At 37.5% G+C, this 23,522-nt stretch overlaps 1 protein-coding gene across 1 annotated transcript in view; it reads right to left on the reverse strand.

Moving 5' to 3' along the window:
• Positions 1 to 16,318, reverse strand: part of LOC127434240 (dipeptidyl aminopeptidase-like protein 6) — a 506,360-nt gene extending 490,042 nt beyond the window's left edge. The window contains exon 1 of the mRNA XM_051686825.1: positions 16,076 to 16,318. Within this exon, the coding sequence (XP_051542785.1) occupies positions 16,076 to 16,126 (51 nt within the window). The 5' untranslated portion in view covers positions 16,127 to 16,318. The remainder of the gene's footprint in view (positions 1 to 16,075) is intronic.
• Between the last annotated feature and the right edge of the window lie 7,204 nt (positions 16,319 to 23,522).

Genomic DNA, 23,522 nt, shown 5'->3' on the forward strand with positions numbered 1-23,522 from the left:
ATAACTCCTAGATCATTTGTCACAGACTCAAGTGCTTTATACCATTGGAATCCTTGGCTCAAACCAAACAACTGTATATCTCCGATTTCATTTCTGCCTATAAAAATTTCCGCCATCTTGGATTTTTCATACAACCTACATTTGCAAACTAGTCCTAGGTTTTCCATCCGATCGGAACCAATCCAGTGCAGAAATATACTCTGGAGTCTGATTATCAATAATTATTAAAAAAAAATTTGCAATTTCGACTCACGGTCGCTAAGGGGTGCCAAAACGTTCGAAAAGGGCGGGCCATTTTTACTAAAATGGCTATAACGCCTGAATGAAATGAGATATTTTCACCAAACTCGGTACACCTGTGTATGAGCTCAATCTGAGGTCACAGTAAAAAAAACGCGGAGCTTGGCCACTTGGTGGTGCTATAACAGGAAAAAAAACATGAAAACAGCTAACTACGCAACCGTTAGTCTGATTGAGTTGAAAATCGGCATGCAGTGTCTTTGTCCAAGGTACCATGACTGTCTATGAGGACATTGACATATCTCAAAAAACATGGCCACCATTGGCCAATTAAGTTTGAGCACCTATTAGACAAGGTTAACGGAGGCCGATCGGCACAAAACTTGGTGGGCCTGTTCGACTCCTGGCCCTAGAGGTCCGTAAGAAATTTGAAAGAAATCGGCCAATGGATGGCGCTAACGAGTTTTACGCCTCTGTAATCACATGGTATTTCACACATACACACAATATGCATATCATATGTTAGATCTCCTCATTCTGAACAACTTTGCCTCAAGAACCACTGCTGTCAATCAAATCATTCATTAAATATTCACGATTATGTAAAAAAACGTGCGTGTGTGACAATGTTAAGAGAAGTATGGATTTACAGCGGTATTTCAGTTCTACTCGGCCCAAAAAAAACAGGTCAGGATGAAGGGACAGACAAAGAAAAGCAGACAGCCACAAAGTGGAACAGTTCAGAAAAATCTGACTATGAGGCAAAAATGAAGCGCAGCTTTTTGGTGTCATGGACAAAATAATTTCTGTGGCTGGAACATGACAAGGTAAACAAGTAAACAATGTTCTGTCAAGTGTGTCGTCAATTCCCCACTATTTCTGACTCGATGAGTGTTTTTGTCACTGGAACCAGTAATTTTAGGAAAGACCCCATCAGAACCCATGACAAATCCCTGCATCACAAAAAGTGCATTGGTGCCCAGTCTGCAGCGTCTTTACCAGAACGAACGCCAATTGCAAAAAACATATTAAAAATGAACCAAGCACAACAAGAAGTCCTGAAAAAACTTTTCAACAGCATACTCTGTTGCAAAAAATGAATTACCGTTGGCAAAATTTAGCAGTCTTTGTAAACTTCAAACAGCAAATGGCCTAGACCTTGGTTCCACTTACCACAATGACTATGCTTGCAGAGAGTTTATTGGAGCAATAGCACAAACCTCAAGAGACCAGATTGAAAAGAAAATTCAAGAAAGCAAGTTCTTATCAATTCCTGCAGATGGCAGTACAGACACTGGTATCACAGAACAGGAGATGGTTCAAGTCAGATATGTGAGAGACAATGGTGACATATCCGCATACATGATCAAATGTCAGCCAGTCAAGAGCTCAAATGCTGCAGGTGTTTTAGAAGCTATCGATGAGGCAGTGAACACCATGGGTAACAGGGAAGACACATGGAAGGAGAAAGTAGTGTGCGAAAACTTTGATGGAGCTGCAGTGATGATGGTTAAGAAAACAGGAGTAGCTGGGAGACTGAAACAGGATACCCCACATCATAACAATCCACTGTGTGGCAAACAAATTAGAGCTAGCCATACTGGATAGTGTGAAAGGCTGTGAGTACCTGGTAAAATTTGAGGACACACTGAAAACCATCTTTAAGATGTACTACTATTCCCCAAAGAAGCGAAGAGAACTGACTGAAATAAATGAACTGCTTAATGAGAAAGTGGCACATTTCAGTGGCCTGAAAAGCACACGGTGGCTCCCAAGCAGGTTAAGATGTCTGAAGGCTGTGGAAAAAAATTACACTCCCACTGTTGTGCATATGGAGAATATGGCAGGAGGAAGTGATATTAAGTCAGAGGATGCTGCCAAAGAAAAGGGGGTGGTGCAGGAGATGAAGACCGAGAAATTTGTTCGCTTCATTTCATGTTGGACTACAGCACCATATTATCCAAGTGCAGTACTGGTTTTCAGCATGACAATTTATGCATCACGCGAACAAATCAGTTAGTTGAGAGCACCACATCATGCTTACTCAGCCTGAAAACAAAACCAGGAGAATACCAGAAAGCCTTGGACACAAAGTTCACAGTGAAAGATGATGGTAGCATGTGCTACTGTGGAACTCAGCTCACAAAAAGACAGCGACCTGCTAGAAGAGGTGAGGGCACAGACAAAGACACCATTGGTGCAGAGTTTCAGAGGATTATTGACAACACAGTTAAGTACATGGACAGAAGATTTAAAAATCTGTCTGAAAAACCTCTCTCGTTTCAAAGTTTTTGACCCTTCCACTCTTCCCCACCCCAGAGAAGAGCTGGCAAATTATGGGGATGAAGAGGTGGATTATCTTGTCACACATTTTGCCAGTTTGCTAAATGAGGAAGAGAAGGAGAAAATTCCACATTCCATCGGTTGTACTTTCTGCCCTGTCAAGGCAGGTAGTTCCTGGATGTTTTCTGGAAGAGGTTCAAGACACCTGGAACATAAAATCCCAGCAAGAACAAAGAGCAGAGAAGTGGAGACTGATGCACAGGAGGAGAAAGCTGATGAAGGAGATGCTATGCCCTCAACATCGAGTGGCATTTTCTCATCTGTGACTTCAGTTGATATCTCAGATTCAGAATCTGACACAGACTGATTCATGTTCCATACTGTTCACACAAGTTCATAGAAATTTCAGTTCAGTTAGAACCAGATGCATATTTGTATTGATGATTCTAATTTGATTATTTTATATCCGATTGTTGATATTTGTGTTTTGAAAAAGTTTTTGATTGATGTTTTGACTCCTAACCAATTTTCTACATTAAAAAAATTGTCTTTTTTTATTTGGGCTAGTAAAATTCATTTTGGGCTACCAAAATCTGAAGAGTGCCTGCCAGAAGGGCTACCAGAGATTTTGAAATTTTGCGAGCCCTGATCGGGCAACAGGAATTTGTAAGCAGCTGGTTGGCCATTTCTCACACAGCTGGAAAAAGAAAAATGCACTGAGTGAGGCACAAAAACCACAAGTGTCCAACAAGATGGGGCTCTAGACAGAAGATGATTGAGAGGGTCTTGGAGCAGAGCCAGGCCTTGTCTCAGGTTCTGTCTGAAGACAGGAAGACGTGTCACTTGGTCCCCACCTGGCAGGACACCAAGGTCCTCGAGTCTATCAATGCCACCCTACATCCTCTCCAGGACTTTACAGATGCACTTTCTGGTGAAACATATGTCAGCGTATCCTACCTGAAGCCAGTCCTGCATCTCCTGAAAACAGCAACCCTGGCTGAAAAGGACAATGACACTGACCTAACGAAGGCCATAAAGTCAAGGGCCCTTGGCTATATGGAGGACAAATATAGTGACCCAGCCACACAGGAGCTTCTTGATGTTGCTTCATTCCTTGATCCATGATTCAAAATGGACTACATAAGACAAGAGAATATTCCAGACATCAGAGCAAGAGTCAAGTTCGAAATGGAACAGGAGGCACAAAAGGTAACTTGTTTTGATTTTATGTGCGTCAATGTGCAACAGCAATAGAATATGATAAAAATTTATGTTATAATAACATAAAATAGCAGATGATGACAACATTAAAATAGCTCTAAATTACACTACATACAATATGTTATAATAGCTTGTTATTATAATACATGCAATCTAAGCCATTTTGTTTTTTACATTGACAGGCAATTTTTAAATGCTTACATAAAAATGCCCAATTGCTCAAAATTACATTAGTTTGAAAAGACAGTTCTCTGTTTTTCAGGAGAAGAGGGCTCGTCTCAGCACCACAGGTGGCGTGCATCAAAGTGCAGCCAAGGCAGAACCATCAACATCCACAGCGAAGAAGGGCAAGCGGTCACTGGGCAGCTTCTTTAAGAGCACCAATGTGCCCCCTTCTTCATCTGTGCAGTTGGAGGACACTATGGAAGCTGAGCTAAACAGCTACCTCATGACTCCTGCTATTGATGGAAAGTAAGATCCCTTGGCTTGGTGGAAGGTACATAGGGTTACCTTTCCAAGGCTGAGCAAACTGGCTCGCAAATACCTATGTATACCAGCCACAAGTTCCCCATCCGAGAGAATCTTTAGTGCTGGCGGAAACGTTGTGACATGTTAGAAATACTGTACTCAATCATGTGTTGACTTGGGGAGAAGTAATTTCAGCAAGTGATTGTAAGACTTCGGCTGGAGTCAAGATTTGTTCTGCACTTTATTTTGTAATGCCACTTACTGGCAGCCATTACTGTGTGAAGAAAATGTTAACAAGTTCAAAGTATTTGTACTTGAATGTGTGCTGTGCAATATTTTAAATGCTGGTTATCAGTCCTGACAGTTTTAGTTGATTGTGAATATTCTATGTAGCATTTGTGATCATTATTTTGTGTTTTGTCAATATAAGCTAGACCTACCTTATTTCAAAGTCAGAAGAGCTTGTTTACAGAAAGGTAAGGTCATTTTATTTGTTCTTACTGGAAATTGTTTGCACTAGAGAAAAGTGAGTCTGTTTAATTACTGAATATTTAAAAAGAAATTGTAATAAATGTTGGAATCAGTTAATATCTTTTCAGTTCTTTTTCTTGAATTAGAATGCATTCTGTAGGCAGCACTGACTGCATTTTAGCAGCAAGAAGCTAACCATCTATTGGATAGAAAGGCACACTGCATCTGCTAGACTAAAAGGTAGTTGAGGGGTCTACAGTTAAAGACATGTTGTACTCTAATTTAGAGTGTGTGCTGCACGCTATTGAGAATATTGAGCTGAAGCTTGACTTTACAAAATTAAATAGCAAATCAAATCGCAATCGCAATATCTGTCAGAAAAATAGCAATTCGATATTTTCCCCAAATTGCACAGCCCTAGTGGAAAGAAAACATGAAGCGGTTTAAGAAACTCGGAAGCTGATCAGACCAGTATGTGTGTATGTTTGTTAAACCTCTGAACACTGCATTTTGTAAAAAGCAAACTTTCAACACTTGTTTTCCTAAATAATATGTGAAATGACAAAAAAATGTGATAGACTTTATGTAGACTCAGGGTTTTAATATGTTAATTACCCTAATGCTGTCAGTATTGTTTTCGATGTAAGGATGTGAGTGCTTTAAGAAAGGATTTCTTTTAATGCATATTGTTCATTTCATTTTAGAATAGCATAGTTTGTTAAAGTTATATTATTTTAAAAATGTTTATTCATGTTTGTGAATAAAACAAAATATAAATTTCATGTGCCTGTCATTCTTGTTATTTTGTAATTACGTTTTAATTTACAAGTAATCAATTACTAGTTTTTTTGTGCGTTAGAGTACTCGCTACAAAACTGCTAAAAAATTACTAATTTCACCATTATATAGACCTTATTCACGCTAGCACCATCTTTGATTTTGAATAGGAATGACAACGAGGCTGTGAGGGATAGACTTACAGTCTCTTCAATGGGCTGTACTGCAGTTTAAAGTGTTTTTGGATCGCTCTGCGGAAAAACATTGGTAAAATATCTGTCCAAGAACATTCAGTATACAAAGAACTCCAGACAACATGAGTTGTGGAAAATCAGATGTGATCAAGGATCTTTATAAAGTTTTATACCATTCGTGCCATTGAAGAGACTGTAAATCTATCCCTCACAGCCTCGTTCTCATTCCCATTAAAAATCAAAGATGCAGCTACCGTGAATAAGGTCTATACTATTCTTATGACTTGAGCTTGTTTTGAAAAGATGGCTGTGCAAATCTGCCATAGTATAAACAGTTTAAAATTTCTACCGGTTGACACATTTCCACTATATTTCCACAGTCATTTGCCGACTGCCCCGAATCTAACATTAGTGAGCTTTTTCCTTTAAAATATTTTCATTTCTCATTGCAATCTTTAAGTCTTCACACACCTTAATTGACACTCAACTTAGCTTTATTTTACCTTTCAATCATATTTTCCACTCTTGGAATGGAGTACCAAGAGGCCTGATAATGGAAAATAATGAAAATTAGTCTATAAAAGAGCAGAGTTATAAAATATGTAATGCTTATTTTAAAAAAAATAATAATAATAATTGCTACCCATAACCAAATGGACAGGACATTTTGCATTAAAAGAGCTTATATTTTCCATAAAATTATTTTCATTGTGATGTTAAATAGCATTAGACAAACACTGATAAAATGTATGTGCCATAAAAATATAATTTATTTTTATCTCGATTATTTTGTACGTTCTGTATAATTTTACTTGGAATTGTGTGATTCAGTTATACTCACATAACCCCAGATGTATTTTAATAAATATTTGTGTCACTCATCCCATAGATTGTTCAAATAACTAGTACACAGTATCACAAAACTCCAAATGGCATAAGGTATTACTTTTTAGCCTGAAGCTATTTGAATCAATTATGATGTATTACCAATATCAGCTCATCTAATCTGTGTGCAACATAAAGGCAGAGGGCGAGGCAAACGGCATGATGAAATATTCATCTTCTGTAAACTCATTATTTTGCTAGCAGACTGGCCTACAGTTGTCTTGTGAGTGCTGATGGATGACTTTGGACTGGAGCACCAGTGGAACAGACAGAAATGGGCATCATGGGAGAAATATTATCTTTTATCATGGTAAGCAAGGAAAACAATGTGAACAATGTGTGTAGATGATAAGTCAAGTCAATGAATTAATAGCGATTAAAGCTATCTTTTCCATGAATTTTTGTCACAAGAAATTAGCAAAAGCACATTTTGTCGATCGGTTTCTATTTCAGTGGCGTTATACTGGGAAGCCCCACCCACCGGGGATTATTATTGGTCCAAACTCCTGCTCCACATAACTGTATAATAAACATCAAATATGATCTTATTGGCTGTGAATGTGTCACATCATACAGAAGTTTCACATTCAGTGTGGACGGACAAATTGCTTGTTGCAGAAAAACTTGTCGCTTTGTGCCTGGTGAGACACGGCGTTAGGTAATAAAATTGGATTTTAGACAAAATATGTCTTAAAATGTTAGATAGGCTTGTAAATCTCTCACTAACAATAAATGGCCGCGTGTTCATGCATAAACGTTTGATGGCCGTGGAAAGTAACTTGATGTTTATGTGCGGTTGTATCTCTTTAAATTGCATGCAGCATTGCATTGAGAAAAATATTACACATGATGGATTCCAGCAGGCGTAATGAAACACAGCGAATGCCCGGCTCCTGCTTTGAGAAACGACGGCCCACTTAAAGGTCACTATAAATCACGGACCTCTTTCCCCGCACTCATCCGACGAAACAACCCCAATCAAATAAAGCCCTGCACAGAGCCCTGGTGCATGCAAGCATGCATTTAGGGCTTGTAGACGGGCTATCCTGTCTGTTCTGCTCATTAGCTTTATATGTGACTTTAACTGATGCAGTAACTGTCCAGGTCTGATTACACCAGTTAACTCTCTATCAACATCTGGGGCCAGATTCATGAAAATGTTCTTAAGAAAAATTGTTCTTAGGGTAAATTATAAGAAGTTCGTAAGAACAATCCTAAGTGCAATTCTTGAACAATTCTTAAGAAGTTCTCAAATATTTCCTTTAGAACATCTTAATTTCTTTCTTAAGAATAAAAAGACAGGCTTTGATTTTGTCTGATCAGCCTGCTCATGGGCTTGCCTTGTCTAATAACCTACAACAAATTCAGTACTTCAACACTGATAAATCGTAACGATAAATGTATCTATTAACCTTTTTTTTTTTTTTTTTAAGTAGCAAGAGTCTCGTGATAATTTTTTTTAATGTAAAGTGCGTGAGATGTGTTAGTTTAAGAGTGTGTTAGTTTTAGTTAATTGAAGAGGAAATACAAATTAAACTCTTTGTAAATTATCACAAAATACCCCCCAATAAAAAATAAATATAATACAAAACTTTTTTTATTTTTATTTTTTATTATTATTTCTGTCTGTTACTGGACTGTCCAGCCGATCTTATACATCTGTAACATGTTCAACATGACTAACTATCACTAAACAGCTGGACAATAATGAAATAGTTCAGTCTCACCTTTGCTGGAAGATTTTCAATAGTCAAATGCTTTTAATTTTTTGTGTTATAATGTTTCCAGCCGCACTCAATACACGTCCAGAACGCGCTGTAAATCTCGTCAACGAAATTACACACAGAAATGTTTGAGTTGTTATTTGATTCCATTTACAAAAATGGGATTATGAGGATAATTTGAACAATTTTACTTCAAACATTATTGACGTAATTATGACGAGAAATAAACGACGCTGCAAGACATTACAAATGCACTGACAATGTTTTAGAAGAAAAATCTTGTTGAATAAAACCATGTTTATTCAAATGATCCAGTCTTTAGTGTGAGGATTGTTTTTTCACCTAAACTGCGTATCAAGAGATGAAAGTGCCGATCCCTGCAGAAGTGCTTTTATAATCACCATTTTTCAAACGCATCATAGTATGTACAGTATAGATATGAGCCATCAACAGCATAAATATATATTTTACAACTTACATCTGCAATGAAGCAAACACACAATGGAGCTTGAACAGCTGAACTTGAGATAATATTGTGAGGACCCTGTGCGTGAGCCCTGGTAAACGGAAGAGCTTTTTAATAACCTATTTTCAAATGCGTCTTATATGTATAGCCTATATATGAGCTTTAATCAGCTATATCAACAATATTAATATTATAATATATATATATATATATATATATATATATATATATATATATATATATATATATAAAACTTAAATCTGTGAATCACTAAAGGCAGCAAATGCACAACAGAGCTTGAGTTCTAGATAGACTGCATTAACGGGTGCAAATCTTTTCTTTCATGTTGTTTGTTGACATGTTATCCCGAATAAACTCTCCTGTGCGTGAGTTTGTGAAGGAATTTAGGAACTGTAACTTCAGTCGCGGACGAATGGACGTGTAGTTGATCCATCAAGTCATGGTGTGAGTTTGGCTTGAGCTGCGTGCTAAATGCGTATCTTGTGAATTCGCTGTTACCGCAATGCGCTCTGTAGCGCAAAATCAAGAAGTCTCTAAAAAATGGGAAATTAATACATCCCTATGATGAATAATCCCCAACACAGTTACTACAGATCTAATACTTTATTATACTCATTAAATAGCACCATTTCAGGAATTTATTTCAAGTTTTTGTAAGGTATTTTATTTAAGTTGATACGTTAACGTCACGTGCATAACTGGCAGTGGCACTCTACTACCGCAGTGGGGCAGTTGTCACGGTGATGCTAGCAGCCCTATCTGCAGATTGCATTCTTACACCGTACTACTGTAAACACTCACTTTTTCCTACACTACCATTCGGTGGCAATGCCACAACAACCAGTGTAGTCCGATTCATGAACAATTGATTCCTATGAGCAGGTTCTTTTGAATCTACAGAGCGAAACATACAGTGTGACCATTGTAACTTAAAGCGACCAGTTATTTTATGCAGAACCAAAGCCTAAAACCTAAACTAACACAAAATTTAAACACTTTTATTTTGCTGCCTTGCAAGCACAATGTTATTTCCTAGAAGAAATGCAAATCTAGTATATGATTAACCACAGAGCACTTGAGTGGCCACTGTAACTCTCCAATCACTGTAATCAAAGCAAAGTGATGGACTATTACCAAGTTCATTCTTTATTAATAGAACAACTCAATGCAAACAGCCAATCAAAGACACCGGATACACCGGAGTGCCCTATGGCACACTTGACTCTTAAGAGCAATAAATAGTGGGCATGGCACTTAAACCCCAAAGGAGAATAATGTGGAAATGTATACTGTTCACAGCAGGATAACCATTCAATGGATAAATTACATTTAATAGGGAAAAAAATGAAAATTATGTTATTATTTAGTAGAAATGTCACAAAATATTGATAAATTGATTATTGATTGGCACATTATTTTCTCGATACGTTTTTGAGGCATCAATATATTAACAACAGTCTACATTTAAATTAGAAACCTAATTGTTTTTCTTTCCAATTCACTGTCAGTTGGCCTTCTGTTTAATGTTGTCTGGCGTAATAGCTTTGGGAGACCACAAGGGGGTGATATAACATTTAGTGTACTTAATACTGAAGGACGTGTTGATGCGGTGCATGTGGCAGTCCAAAGTTGTAAATCTAGTCACCGTAAACACAAAAGTTATGAAGATTTTTTGTACTTCTTCAAAAATGAACAGTGACATTGATGAGTTTGCAGGTTACTGTATGAAACTGGTGTAACTGAACGATTAGAAATGGCGATGTTTATTATGAAATTTCTCTGTATGTAGCCTTGAATAGTTTTTATTCAAGTGTCAAACCACAAGAAGACATACTTGTAAATGAAAATACACTGTGTACACTATATGAAAGATGCATAAACACAATATATCATCCAGTGATGGCTAGAGTAAATAATATACGTGCTTTTATAATGATTGGGGTCAAATTTAATGGAAAACTATGCGAGTGGAAGAATTCTTCTGTGGAAGAATTTTGCGTAGCCTCCGGAGTCGTAGCTGGGCACTGCTGACCAGTGTTGTGAAAGTTACTCTAAAAAAAAGTAATTAATTACTAACTACTAATTACATCTTCTACAGTGTAATTAGGTTACTGTAGTAATTACACTGTCTGAAAAGTAATTGCATTACTTATTACTAATTACTTTCTAAAACCCTTATCAACATCGAGGGCACATCTCTATCTGCAGGGGTTTATGAATATACAGTACACACAAATTGTTTGATATACGAGTACTTTCTAGATAAACTTGATAATTTATAGATATTGATTTCTAGATAGACTTGGTTTAGATAAAATGAATACCTACACTGGCTAAGAAATATTTTGCAGTTTTGTTTTTCTATTATTTCTGAACATCTGGGTTTATTAGATTTTAATTTATTTTACATTTACACTCTGTTGACAACATCCCCCTGTAGTGCATTTGGTGCATTTGTAAATTTTTCCTGCACACCTTTGTTTCCTATAATGAAAACAACTCTAACCAGGTTACCTTGCATTCTAATAAAAAACATACAATTTGAATCATGTTGGAGTACATTTAAAAGTTGAAAAAAATCAAATTGTGAATCATCCATAAGTTTGATATAAATCGAGTGGCTCCTTTGGGGTGGATGGTAGTGGTGAGGACTGTACGACGGCGTATCCCTTCTCCTGCCTGGGCTTCGGCACCAATGTAACAGGGTTCAATGGAAAGGAGGAGGCGGGAACCGGACGAAACATCAAAGTAATGTTTTTAATAAACTTAAACACAAAGACACACAAACATAAACACATACAGGGCAGCTGCCTGTGGCTTTCTCTCTCCCGAACTTCCGCATCTCTTTGCATTTATCCCTTTCCTCGGTTGATTTGCCCGATTGGGGGCCGGGCGTGCATAGTCACGGCCCAGCCCCGCCCTCCTCCTTGTTACATCGAGATTTTATTTTTTTGCCATATCACCCAGCCCTAGTATGAAGAGACAAAAACTGTTGTGCAAGGTTTGGCCCTATTGAAATCTAGAAAAAAATGCAGATATAAATGGATAATCATCTGGAACATTTTCTGAGTATCGATGCATGAAAAAGATATCGATCCCAAGCCTATTATATACTATTCCTTTAATTAATCTTCATTAGAACAATAGGATCTCAACCAAGGATGCAATAAAAAAGGGTCAACTGTTGTTAAAATTAGCCATTTTTGCATGGCCTGCTGTAGACAACTTATACATTTCAATGTCCAATTTACTAAAGTCTTCTGATTAAAGTTGTTTTAATCAAAAATACATACATTCTATATAGAATCTATGTATTTTTTATTAAAAAATAACTTTAAATATTATATATATATATATATATATATATATATATATATATATATATATATATATATATATATATATATATATATATATATATATATTAACTGTTCACTTGGGGAGGAACTAAATCTTCTATTGCTAATCAGACTTCCCTTCAAATCAAGTTGAGTGAACACAGTGAAAGATTGAGAAACTCGTCCGTCTCTGCTCAACTCATGAGTATAACAGAAGCAGACAGGTTGTCAGACAGGTACATGCCTTAATCTGACATTTCTCATAGCTTGCTGGACAAAGATCTTTTCCCTACATGGAGGACAGAATTTTATGTCTGTCACTTACAGTGCATTAGTGTACTGCTGCTCTGGGACATTCCTACTAATGATTTCAATAATTAGAATTACAACGTGATGTGCATTTTATTGATTTTTGTCCAAACAAAATGGACATCTAATTTCATAGTCCTTTCGCTCTTTTCACTCACACAACAAAGACAGGAAGCTTATTTAATGATTTTGCAACAAAGTGAAGAGCAAACGATAAGCATTAGATGTGTGACTGATGCTTAATCTGTGTATTTAGTTGTTCTCATGCTGCCTCAGGGAATGAGAAGAAATAATTGCACACACTTTGAGTTATGTTGCAAAAGTCGGTCACCTCATTAACCGTCTAAAGGAGCAGCAATAAAGAGATAGTTCACCCATAAATGAAAATTCTCTCATTATTCACTCACCCTCATGCCATCCCAGATGTATGACTTACTTTCTTCTGCTGAACACAAATTTAGATTTTTAGAAGAATATTTCAGCTCTGTAGTTCCATTAATTCAACAGGGTCCAAAACTTTGAAACTCAAAAACAGCATGTAAAGGCAGCATAAAAGTAATCCATATGACTCCAGTGTTTTAATCCATATCTTCAAAAGTGATAAGTGTGGCTGAGAAACAGATCAATATTTAAAGGGACGGTTCACCAAAAAATGAAAATTCTCTCATTAGAATTCTCTCACCCTCATGATATCCCAAGTGTGTATGACTTTCTTTCTTCACCAGAACACATTTGAAGAAAAACAGAAACATATCTCAGCTCTGCAGGTCCTTAAAATGTAAGTGAATGGAGATTTCTCTTTTGAAGCTCCAAAAAATTACAGTCAGCATAACATCATCCATATGACACCAGCGGTTAAATTAATGTCTTCTAAAGAGAAACGATCACTTCTGGTGCGAAAAAGATCAATATTAAAGTACCTTTTAACTCTAAATCATTGCTTCCGTTCTGCAGCAGTATGCGCGTGTTACGTAATCACATTGGCATGTTCACGCGAGAACTGACGCACGTGCGACACAGCTGGAAGAGCAGTGCTGTTTGCAAGTGAGTAGGAGGAATGCTGTACAGAATCTTCGTTGGTTTTGGTTTAGATCTGTATTGATCTGTTTCTTTACTCACAATGGAGCATTTGTGTGCTCATCCTGGATGTCTCAACCAAGAGGAGAATGTGAGATTATGTCAGTATCATGGCAATGTGAATATGTCACATGAGAGACCGCGTGATCTCCATCCTCTCCTGAATGATCATTCTGCTGCTGACAGGAAGCGATGGTTTATAGTTACAAAGTACTTTTAATAAAAATTCCACACCAAGAGCAATCATGTCACTTTAGAAGACATTAATTTAACAGCTGGTGTCGTATCTATGACATTTATGCTGACTGTCTGTGATTTTTGGAGCTTCAAAAGAGAAATCTCTATCTACTTGCATTTTAAGGACCTACTGAGCTAAGATATTTTTCTTCAAATGTGTTCTAGTGATGAAAGAAAGTCATACACATCTGGGATATTATGAGGGTGAGTAAATAATGAGAGGATTTTCATTTTTGGAGTGTTTGTTTGTTTGTTTGGTGTTTATTGCCATATCAGCTACAATAGCTATTTCATGGCAAATACAGGTGGCAATCAAACACTTCATAAATACAACACCATTTTGGGGTGAACTATCCCTTTAAGTCCTTTTTTACTATAAATTCTCCACCCTGCCCAGTAGGTAGCTATGCATGATGAATGTGAATCACCAAAAAACATAAGAAGAACAACTCTTAGGAGAAAAGAGCACATAGGAGGGCTATTTGAAAATGGATGTTTACAGTAAAAAAAAAGAATTAACATATCTATTTCTCACTCACACCTATCTTATCTCTTCAAAAGACATGGATTAAACCAATGGCGTCATATGGATTACTTTTATGCTGCATTTACATGCTATCTTTTTAGAGATTCAAAGTTCTGGCCACCATTTACCTGCATTGTATGGACATACAGAGCTGAGATATTCTTCTAAAAATCTTCATTTGTGTTTTGCAGAAGAAAGAAAGTCATACACATCTGGGATGGCATAAGGGTGAGTAAATGATGAGAGAATTTTCACTTTTGGGTGAACTATTCCTTGAACTGGCAAGCTTTATGTGCTTCAGCAACAGTACAGAAAATGTGTGCAAACTAAATAGTACAGTCACATATTCACAATTAAAACTTGTGATTATGATCAATGAGCTAGTTTACTTGCACATTCTTACACGATTATGCTTAATAAGCCGACAACACGTTTGGTCATGTAAACGCAATAAACAGCGTTCCTTTATCAGTGTAAGGTCATAAACAGCATAAGAATAAACCGATCGACGCGGGTAGATTTTTGCCCATTACACCGATTATGGTGGCATGTAAACACCTTAACTGGCGTTCTTACCGGCTCATCCAATGTGTGCACGTGTTGAGTGCATGCCTTTTCACGGTTTGACCTCAAAAACAGAGAATAACGCGATTATTTCAAATGTCATGTAAATGCATAATTCTTGCTTTGTCTGATTTTTCAAATAAGCTGATTTTAGAGAGTAATCACCGTATTGGTGTGCATGAAAACGGGCTCATTATCACTTAGCTTATGCTTCAACTGTTTGTGTTTTTGATGAAGTTGTGTATGGTCCACAGCTTCCGCAGAGCAGGTCACAATGCAAAACCATTTGCCTTGATTTCTTGTCCATACAACACTTTTCCGAAACTAATAACAAACAACCTAAGCTGGTATAAAATGAATCAACTCATGTTGTGGTACTTTCAGAGCACATTTCTGTACATGTTATTGATTTAGAAGAAGCCATCACCTCTGTATCTCTCACACGAATGCAGTGTAAGGTTATTTATCAGTCTTTGGTATTAGATAACACTGTAGAGTTTCAGTTGAATGAAGCCTAACTGACCATGAGGTTAAAGTCTGGACCTCAGTCTCAGCGGGTCACTGAGACATCGAGCATGCAGCAGCAATATAGCAATATTCCCCTGCGCTTCAGGTGTGATCAAATTTTAATGAATCCACTCTCTTCTCAACCGGGGACACTGAAGGTCACTTCTGCATTTAATGCAGGCTATAAAAAATAAAAAATAAACTAACATAAATAAGATCCAGTGTACATTGCTGCGCTGACTCCAATTTAAACATGTTAGCAGCTATAACCTACAATTATAAAACTTTTCACTTTTCAAACATTCAGTATCTAAGCTTTCCCATTAAAACAGAGGCTGCAGAATCACATATAGTAAAATGACCGTTCACACATATGGCACTAGCAACGCAGAGGTCAAGGGTTCGAGTCCCATACTGCGCGCGTACTGATACACTGAATGTATTGTACCCTTGAACAAAAGTGTCTGGCAAAATGAGTAAATGTACATTTATATTATAGAATTAGAAAAACAGCACTAACACAAAGTACCATGGTACTACCACGGTATTTTAGACACTGGCACAATGTCATCATACGCTATAGGCTACTATGGTAACACCACAGTACTTTTTTAAGAAGCGTCCTGTTCTTGCTTGTGCAGATTGCATGCAGAAACCCTTCAAACAAACATTCAAACACGCCTGTTGTTCACAGAAAGAGACTTCCATGATCTGCGTGTTTACGTTTGTGAAACGCACTTGTCTAGTAATAAAGATGCTCCTCTTACCATCATGTTCCCCTGCATTTTGGCTGTTTCTATTAAATTCTTCTCCTTCATGTCGCTTTTTCCCGTTGGGATGGACGTGTGTGTCGCAGGTTCCGCACGGTCCGGTCCGTGTGAGGTCTGTGTCCGTAAAGGTTCCTCAGAACCCTGTTGAGCTGTCCGATACTAAACTGTCTCTACTGTCATTCACCTTCGGCTGTTTTAGACGCTTGTTACCGTGTATTAGATCTCCGACAGCCTCAGCAGTGGCTCTGGACGGTTGTTAGTGGTTTTAGAGCAGGATGAACGGCGGTCCATGAACTCGACGTGACTGTGTGTAGAGCTCCACGTGAATCCCGACAATCCCCCTGAACACGCCTCGACTCTTCAACGAGATCCACACTGCGTTAACTTTCACTGCTTAAGTCCTTCAGATATCTTGGTGTGAGCTGTTTCATTGCGAATTATGAATTAGAAATCGAAATGTCAAAACAGCGTGTTTAAACTGACTACACACAGAATATTTATCCTACTAAATGAATCCTTACAGATCAGTTTGTGAATTAGTAAGGGAATTAACTGACACAGATATTGTTTCACTTATTTATGAGAAAATTAATTGTTATTTTTTTATTTGTCTTTTTTTTTAATGATTATTATTATTTAGCAGAACACAAAATGAGATGTTTGAATTAAGTTCAGGTTGCTCTTTTCCATATAATGAAAGTGAATGGGGACTAGAGCTGTCTAACTAAAAAACAAACAAACAAACAAACAAATAATTAAGCAAATAAGCTCTATAAAAGTTGTCCAAATGACACCGTGTGCTATATTTCAAGTCCTGTCAAGTCATACAGAAGCTTTGTGTGATGAACAGATTGAAATTTAAGTCTTTATGTACTGATAATCCTCCTCTCTTCCGCTGCTCTGAAATCTCATTTGCGCTTGCATTTAATTCAAATGTGGCATATCGAGATGCATCATGCAGCTTAATATTCTGATATTCTCTCCATTTGTGTTCCACAGAAGAATGCAAGCCTTACAGGGGGAGATTTAGAAAAACATAAAGGATGAGTAAACGATGACACAATTTTTTGGGTATACTATTATTTTAAATGTCAACACTGAAACATCATGGTAAAACAAGCCCTTTGTTCCAAATGCACTGACTGTGAACAAAACCAGAGAACATACATCGAGAATGAGATGAATAAACCAAAAAACTTTCAAATGCATTTGTTTCTGTCAACCCTTAAAGGGATAGTTCACCCAAAAATGAAAATTCTCTCATCATTTATTCACCCTCATGCCATCCCAGATGTGTATGATTTTCTTTATTCTGCAGAACACAAATTATGATATTTAGAAGAATATTTCAGCTCTGTACAATGCAAGTGAATGGTGGCCAGAACTTTGAAGGTCCAAAAAGCACATAAAGGCTGCATGAAAGTGGTTAAATCCATATCTTCTGAAGAGATCCAGTTGGATTTGGATGAGAAAAAGATCAACATTAATGTCCTTTTTTACAGTAAATCTTGACATTACAGTCTCCAGGCATGTTCACGATTTCAAGCATTTATTGGAAATAATGATCAACATAAAAATGTTTAAAAGGGGGAATAAAGTGATCATGCGCATATCATATCTAAAATAAATGGGGATCTGGCGCCCTTGCATCGAATGAGGATATGTGAAGGATGGTGAGTCTCCAAAAGAATGGTCCAGGAGGAGGGCCAGGTGCGGCGGCCACAAAGCACTCCCCTCCCTGCCGGACTGTGTGTTTTGTCTTCGCTATACACTCTCAGTATACGCTTTGCCAACTGATCTCAGTTCAGGACACTCTGGGATGTCATTAAAGGGTTAAACTTTCGACCTACCGAGTTATGTGACAAAATAACATAGCGCCGATCACAGCGAAGTTTATCTTTGGGAGAAACGCCAACAAAACTACATCTCTTATGAAACCTTATTAACCCTCCTTTAATAAATATTATTTTACCTGGGGTCCACTTGTAACTTTAGTATTTGTTGCACCAAAACCAGTCATAATTTAATTGTTATTACCATTTTCCACCCTCTCTTACTCTAAGGACATGTACTGTGCCTTTAAGACTTCTATGCAAACACCCTCTTCACATGAGAAATGATTAACTGCGCTTTGCTGTTAAGCTAAGGGTTTCCTGTTGAGTTCAATAACAACCTCTTTGTGACAGAGTCATAAAACAGTCCACGCTGAAATGTGTCACTTAAACCAACCTGGTCTCATAGAATCACATTAGTATACCTAAATTGATGCAAAATGATTTTAACATGACTTGTTGTACATTTTGCGGCAGTTTCCTGGTGAAATGAACACTAGAGGCGTCACAACAAAAAAATTATTTTACTCACTTTCACACAAATCACGAGTAAAATGGCAGATTATCAGTTCATAAATGCTTTCTTTTCGCCCTATTTCAGTGCAATCTTATGACATCTAAACACTTTTTATAGCACTTGACATGTAAGGCTTTTCAGACACTATCGGTGATAGGTGATAGTTAAGTTTAAGGTTTAGGGTTGGGAGGTAGATTTTGTTGAATTAAAAACCTTATCTGTTTGTGAGACTATTTTATTTGCTTTAGCGCAACACAGTGGACATTTTACCTAGGAACTGCGGCAATACATGTAAGAAATCAAATAATATAATTTTGCAAAAAAAAATTTCACAGTCACGTGATTTATAAGAGTTCAGGCTTACTTAAACTGTTTAGATCAAAGTGATATGATCAGGGATTTTGTTAAAAACGAACTTCAGTCATTTGTTTCTTTAAAAGGACCTGCAGAGCTGTAGGTGCAACACACAGTCAGAAACAACATAAGCTGTGACAGATTTGACTGTCAAATCTAATGATACGTCATTAGTGGTTGTTGCAGCTTAGTTTCAATTAATGAAAAGAACTTTGGAGTTCTGAAAGTTACAGGGCACTATTTTAAGGGCACAGTGCTATGCCATAAGTCATAAATTCAGTGCGCATGGCCATGAAGTTTAGGTATTTTCGTGCAAGCATGCGTTAAGTCTAGGCGCAAGTAGGTTTGGCGAAATTGCACGCAAAACGCGCAAATGGGCTGGATCAAGTGCAACTGAATTCTGAGGTTTTCTCTGCTTATTCTACCATCAGCATCTCCAATTTTATAGTTCATTCCCTCAAGCACCAATGATATAAACAAAGACAGCACATTCACAAGAAGTTGGTAGTGTAAATGGACTGCATGCAATGAGTTACAAGAATTAAAAAATTACGTTCTTTTGTGCATTAACTGCATCCTTGATGATTGTCGGGCATATTTCTATGACACTGACACGCTCCTTTTATACGCATGGAAAATGTGATTCTTGTCAGAATTTGGATGTAGGCTCCATTAAATTACAGAGAATGTAAGTATTATTCATCATTTTCATGTACTGACACAAAAATCATGGCTAGTATTAACAGTGATTTTTATTGGCAGGCACGTCACTTCTACCGGTCGATTTTGATTTTGAAAAATCTAATTCATTTACTGGAACATGATAAAAATAAACCAAAAATATTTCTAAATTCAAATCTCAGTGGTAAAGACGTTGGCTACCACCCCTGGAGTTCGCTAGTTCGCTAGTTCAAATCCCAGGGCGTGCTGAGTGACTCCAGCCAGGTCTCCTAAGCAACCATATTGGCCCAGTTGCTAGGGAGGGTAGAGTCACATGGGGTAACCTCCTCGTGGTCACCATAATGTGGTTCGCTCTCGGTGAGGCTCATGGTGAGTTGAGTGTGGATGCCGCAGTGGGTGGCATGAAGCCTCCACACCCACTATGTCTCCATGGCAATGCACTCAACAAGTCACGTGATAAGATGCACAGATTGACAATCTCAGACATGGAGGCAACTGGGATTCATCCTCTGCCACCTGGACTGAGGCAAATCACTACATGACCAAATAGGTCAATCATACCAATTCAAAACTATTTACTATCCCCAACTTCTTCCACCAGCCTGTTTTGAAGTGACTTAAAAATCACTCTACAACAACAGGTAACTTTAGGCCTACAAATTAGACCATAAATACAATTGTAAATTTAAATTTAAATAATAATTGAAAAATAAACCATGACCTATAGATATTTTAACACAAATATCATACATTTTTGATTCATATAAGATGGCTACAATTCTGATCGTCAGGGACATAATTTGATGTTCCACTGTATTTTCAGAGTTTGGACATGAACTTTATTTCCACCTGCTGGTGGAATCTCCAAACTGCTAAGGCAGAAACTGAGTTTAAAATTAAAAATTAAGACATGGTTTTCAAATGTCTTAGCGCAACATCCTATTTCTCAGGAAATTAGCAAATTGCACTTTGAGCCACTTCATTAACATACAATACACCCAAAGTTTGTGCATACACCCACAGATAGCGCAAACACTCCCACCAACGGCCACTTGCACTTTGCACTGACACAAAAATTACGATTAGAGTTAGCGCTCTCACAAAAATTGGATAAGACGATGTGCATGATAGTTGCGCGTAGAGCTACGCTTTGCGTGCTCACGAAGATAGAGCCCACAATATGTTTTCATAGCTCAATGGCTTCTTTTATCTCAAAAGAACAAGGAAAATTTTATTAGGAAAATGGTGTGGTGTAAAACTACAATTTTACCTTCATGCTGTCTTACAATGAAAGCGTTCCATTCACAGAGGATAACCTATCTGCTGAGAAAAGAAAATGGCACATCTTTCCACCAGAGGCTGCATACTTGTGTTGACAGATTGGGTTGTAAATTTTCCATCATGTTCTATTTTTTTCCCATTATTGTTTTCATTATATAGATTTTAGAGGACTTGACAAAACATAGGTGTGACGAGGAGGAGGGTGGGGCCAGGCCGTGACTCCACACAGCCGGCCCCCAATCGGGCTAATAAGCTGAGGAGAGGGATTAGCCCAAGTGGGGGCTGGCCCTGCGGACTCACGGCCTGGCCCCGCCCTCCTCCTCATCACAATAGGCTTCAATGCAATGACAAGAAACTGATAATTCAAATAATTTCAAATGTTTCACTTAAGACAAAAATGTCTCAGTCATTGCATCTCTAACAAACTTAAGTTACTGTACCATATCATTGTTTTAGTAAAATATTGAAGCACTTGGTATTTTTTAATGTGATTTTACAATAACTTCTGCGACAGGAGCTCTTTCAGCCTTTCAACTATGTTGCCGGTTTTTGACTTTTTCTTTTCCTTTTGCTCTCACAATGTGGAAAAGACAACAGGCAATGTGGTCTTGCAATCTGGTCGTCCGATTTAACAAACAGTAAGCCATGAATTATTCTGCTGTACTGCGCTGGCAATCTCTCGCTCTCTCCCCAAATCCTCACTCACAGCTCTCTCATGGCCCATTTTCGTGAGGATGCTTTAAAACTTCTAATCCTAAAGACAGACTAGGGACATATAATAATGATTTTATTTATCACACATTATACATTTGCACATAAACAGTGAAATTCTTTTTTTCACATATTCCAGCTAAGCTGGTGTCAGAGTGCAGGGTCAACCATGATACAGCACCCCTGGAGCAGATAGGGTCAAGGGCCTTGCTCAAGGGCCCAACAGTGGCATCTTGGCAGTGCTGGGGCTTGAACCCCTGACCTTGTGATAAGTAACCCAGAGCCTTAACTGCTGAGCCACCACTGCCCCTATGCAAGGATCCTTTTTGTGGACTTCAGTTTGGCTTTCAACACCATCATCCCAGCTATACTCCAGACTAAATTACACCAACTCTCTGTTCCCACGTCTATCGGTCAGTGGATTACCAGCTTTCTGACGGACAGGCAGCAGCTAGTGAGACAGGGGAAATTCACTTCCAGCACCTGTACAATCAGCACTGGTGCCCCCCAGGGAAGTGTTCTCTCCCCACTACTCTTCTCCCTGTACACAAATTGCTGCACCACAAAGGACCCCTCTGTCAAGGTCCTGAAGTTTGCAGATGACACTACTGTCATCGGCCTCGTCCGAGATGATGATGAGTCTGTATACAGAACGGAGGTTAAACAGCTGGCTGTCTGGTGCAGTCAAAACAACCTGGAGCTTAGTGTATTATCCTACATATCCTACCTCTTCTGCCATTACATTCCCTTGTATATACAGATTTGTATTTATAGATATATATATATATATATATATATATATAAATACAATATACAAATTTTTACAATAAACACATACAAATCTGTATATACAAGGAACATCAAATTATGTCCCTGATGATCAGAGTTGTAGCCATCTTATATATATATATATATATATATATATATATATATATATATATATATATATATATATACAGTATATTGTCTTATTGTTTATTTCTATATGTACTTATATTTTCTGTTCGCTTTTTATTTTTATTCTATTTGTATTATTATTATCTCTGTCTTGTTGTATTGTTTGTGCACTGGAAGCTTCTGTCACCAAGAAAAATTCCTTATATGTGTAAGCATACTTGGCAATAAAGCTCATTCTGATTCTGATTCAGTTTACATCCCTTACTGTAGTTTCTAATGGTTCTAAAGTAGGTACACAAAATAGACCAGATACTTCATTTTTTTAACTGTCAAAATGATGGAAGCATTCCGTTTCCATTTTTAACATTTTCAGTTAACGCAACCTCTGTTTCCCACCAAACAGGTTTTAAGCTGGCAGTCATTCACTCCAGCTAAATTTACTGCTGTCTAATAAGTCAGAGTTTCCCGAATCCATCCACAAGAGTGCTCAGTCAGCCCTGATGGCCAGAAACTGTGCCACCTGCTCACATAAACAACATTTTATAATCTTAATGAATCCTGTTTATGAGACACCATACGAGGATGCCAAGCTCATAAATAACACGCTGATGAACTAAGTCTTGAGTGTTTCACTTTTAAATATCTGACTTAAAGTCACCTTCCCAATTTTGCTGTATGAATATGAATTACTGTATAATTTATTAATAATAAACCCTGTATATGAAGAAAAATTTAGTTAATATCCCTTCACCAAAAAATTATTTACCTACACGCAGACTGTTCCAACCCTATATATTTATTTTCTTCCATGAAAGACAAAAGATTAAATTTAGCATAAAGTTCAAGGTGCTTTTTTCCTATACAATGAAAGTGTATAGGGACCGACACCATCAAGCTCCAAAAAGGATCAAAACAGCATCATAAAAGTAATCCATACGACTTGCACGCTATATTCCAAGTCTTCTGAAGCAATATAGCTTTGTGTGAGGAACAGACTCAAATTTTACTTGTTCATCGTCCACCGTACACTGATGCATGACGTAAATTAATAATTGTGAGTTCCTTGAACTTAATTGGCAAAAAAAAAAAAAAAAACAAAAAAAAAAAAAACAAATCCATAATATTAAGATTTTATGTACTACTAACTCAAACGATCAAGTACAGAAGAGGT

Source organism: Myxocyprinus asiaticus, chromosome 44, assembly GCF_019703515.2.
Source record: "Myxocyprinus asiaticus isolate MX2 ecotype Aquarium Trade chromosome 44, UBuf_Myxa_2, whole genome shotgun sequence".
NCBI classification, from domain to species: Eukaryota; Metazoa; Chordata; class Actinopteri; order Cypriniformes; family Catostomidae; genus Myxocyprinus; species Myxocyprinus asiaticus.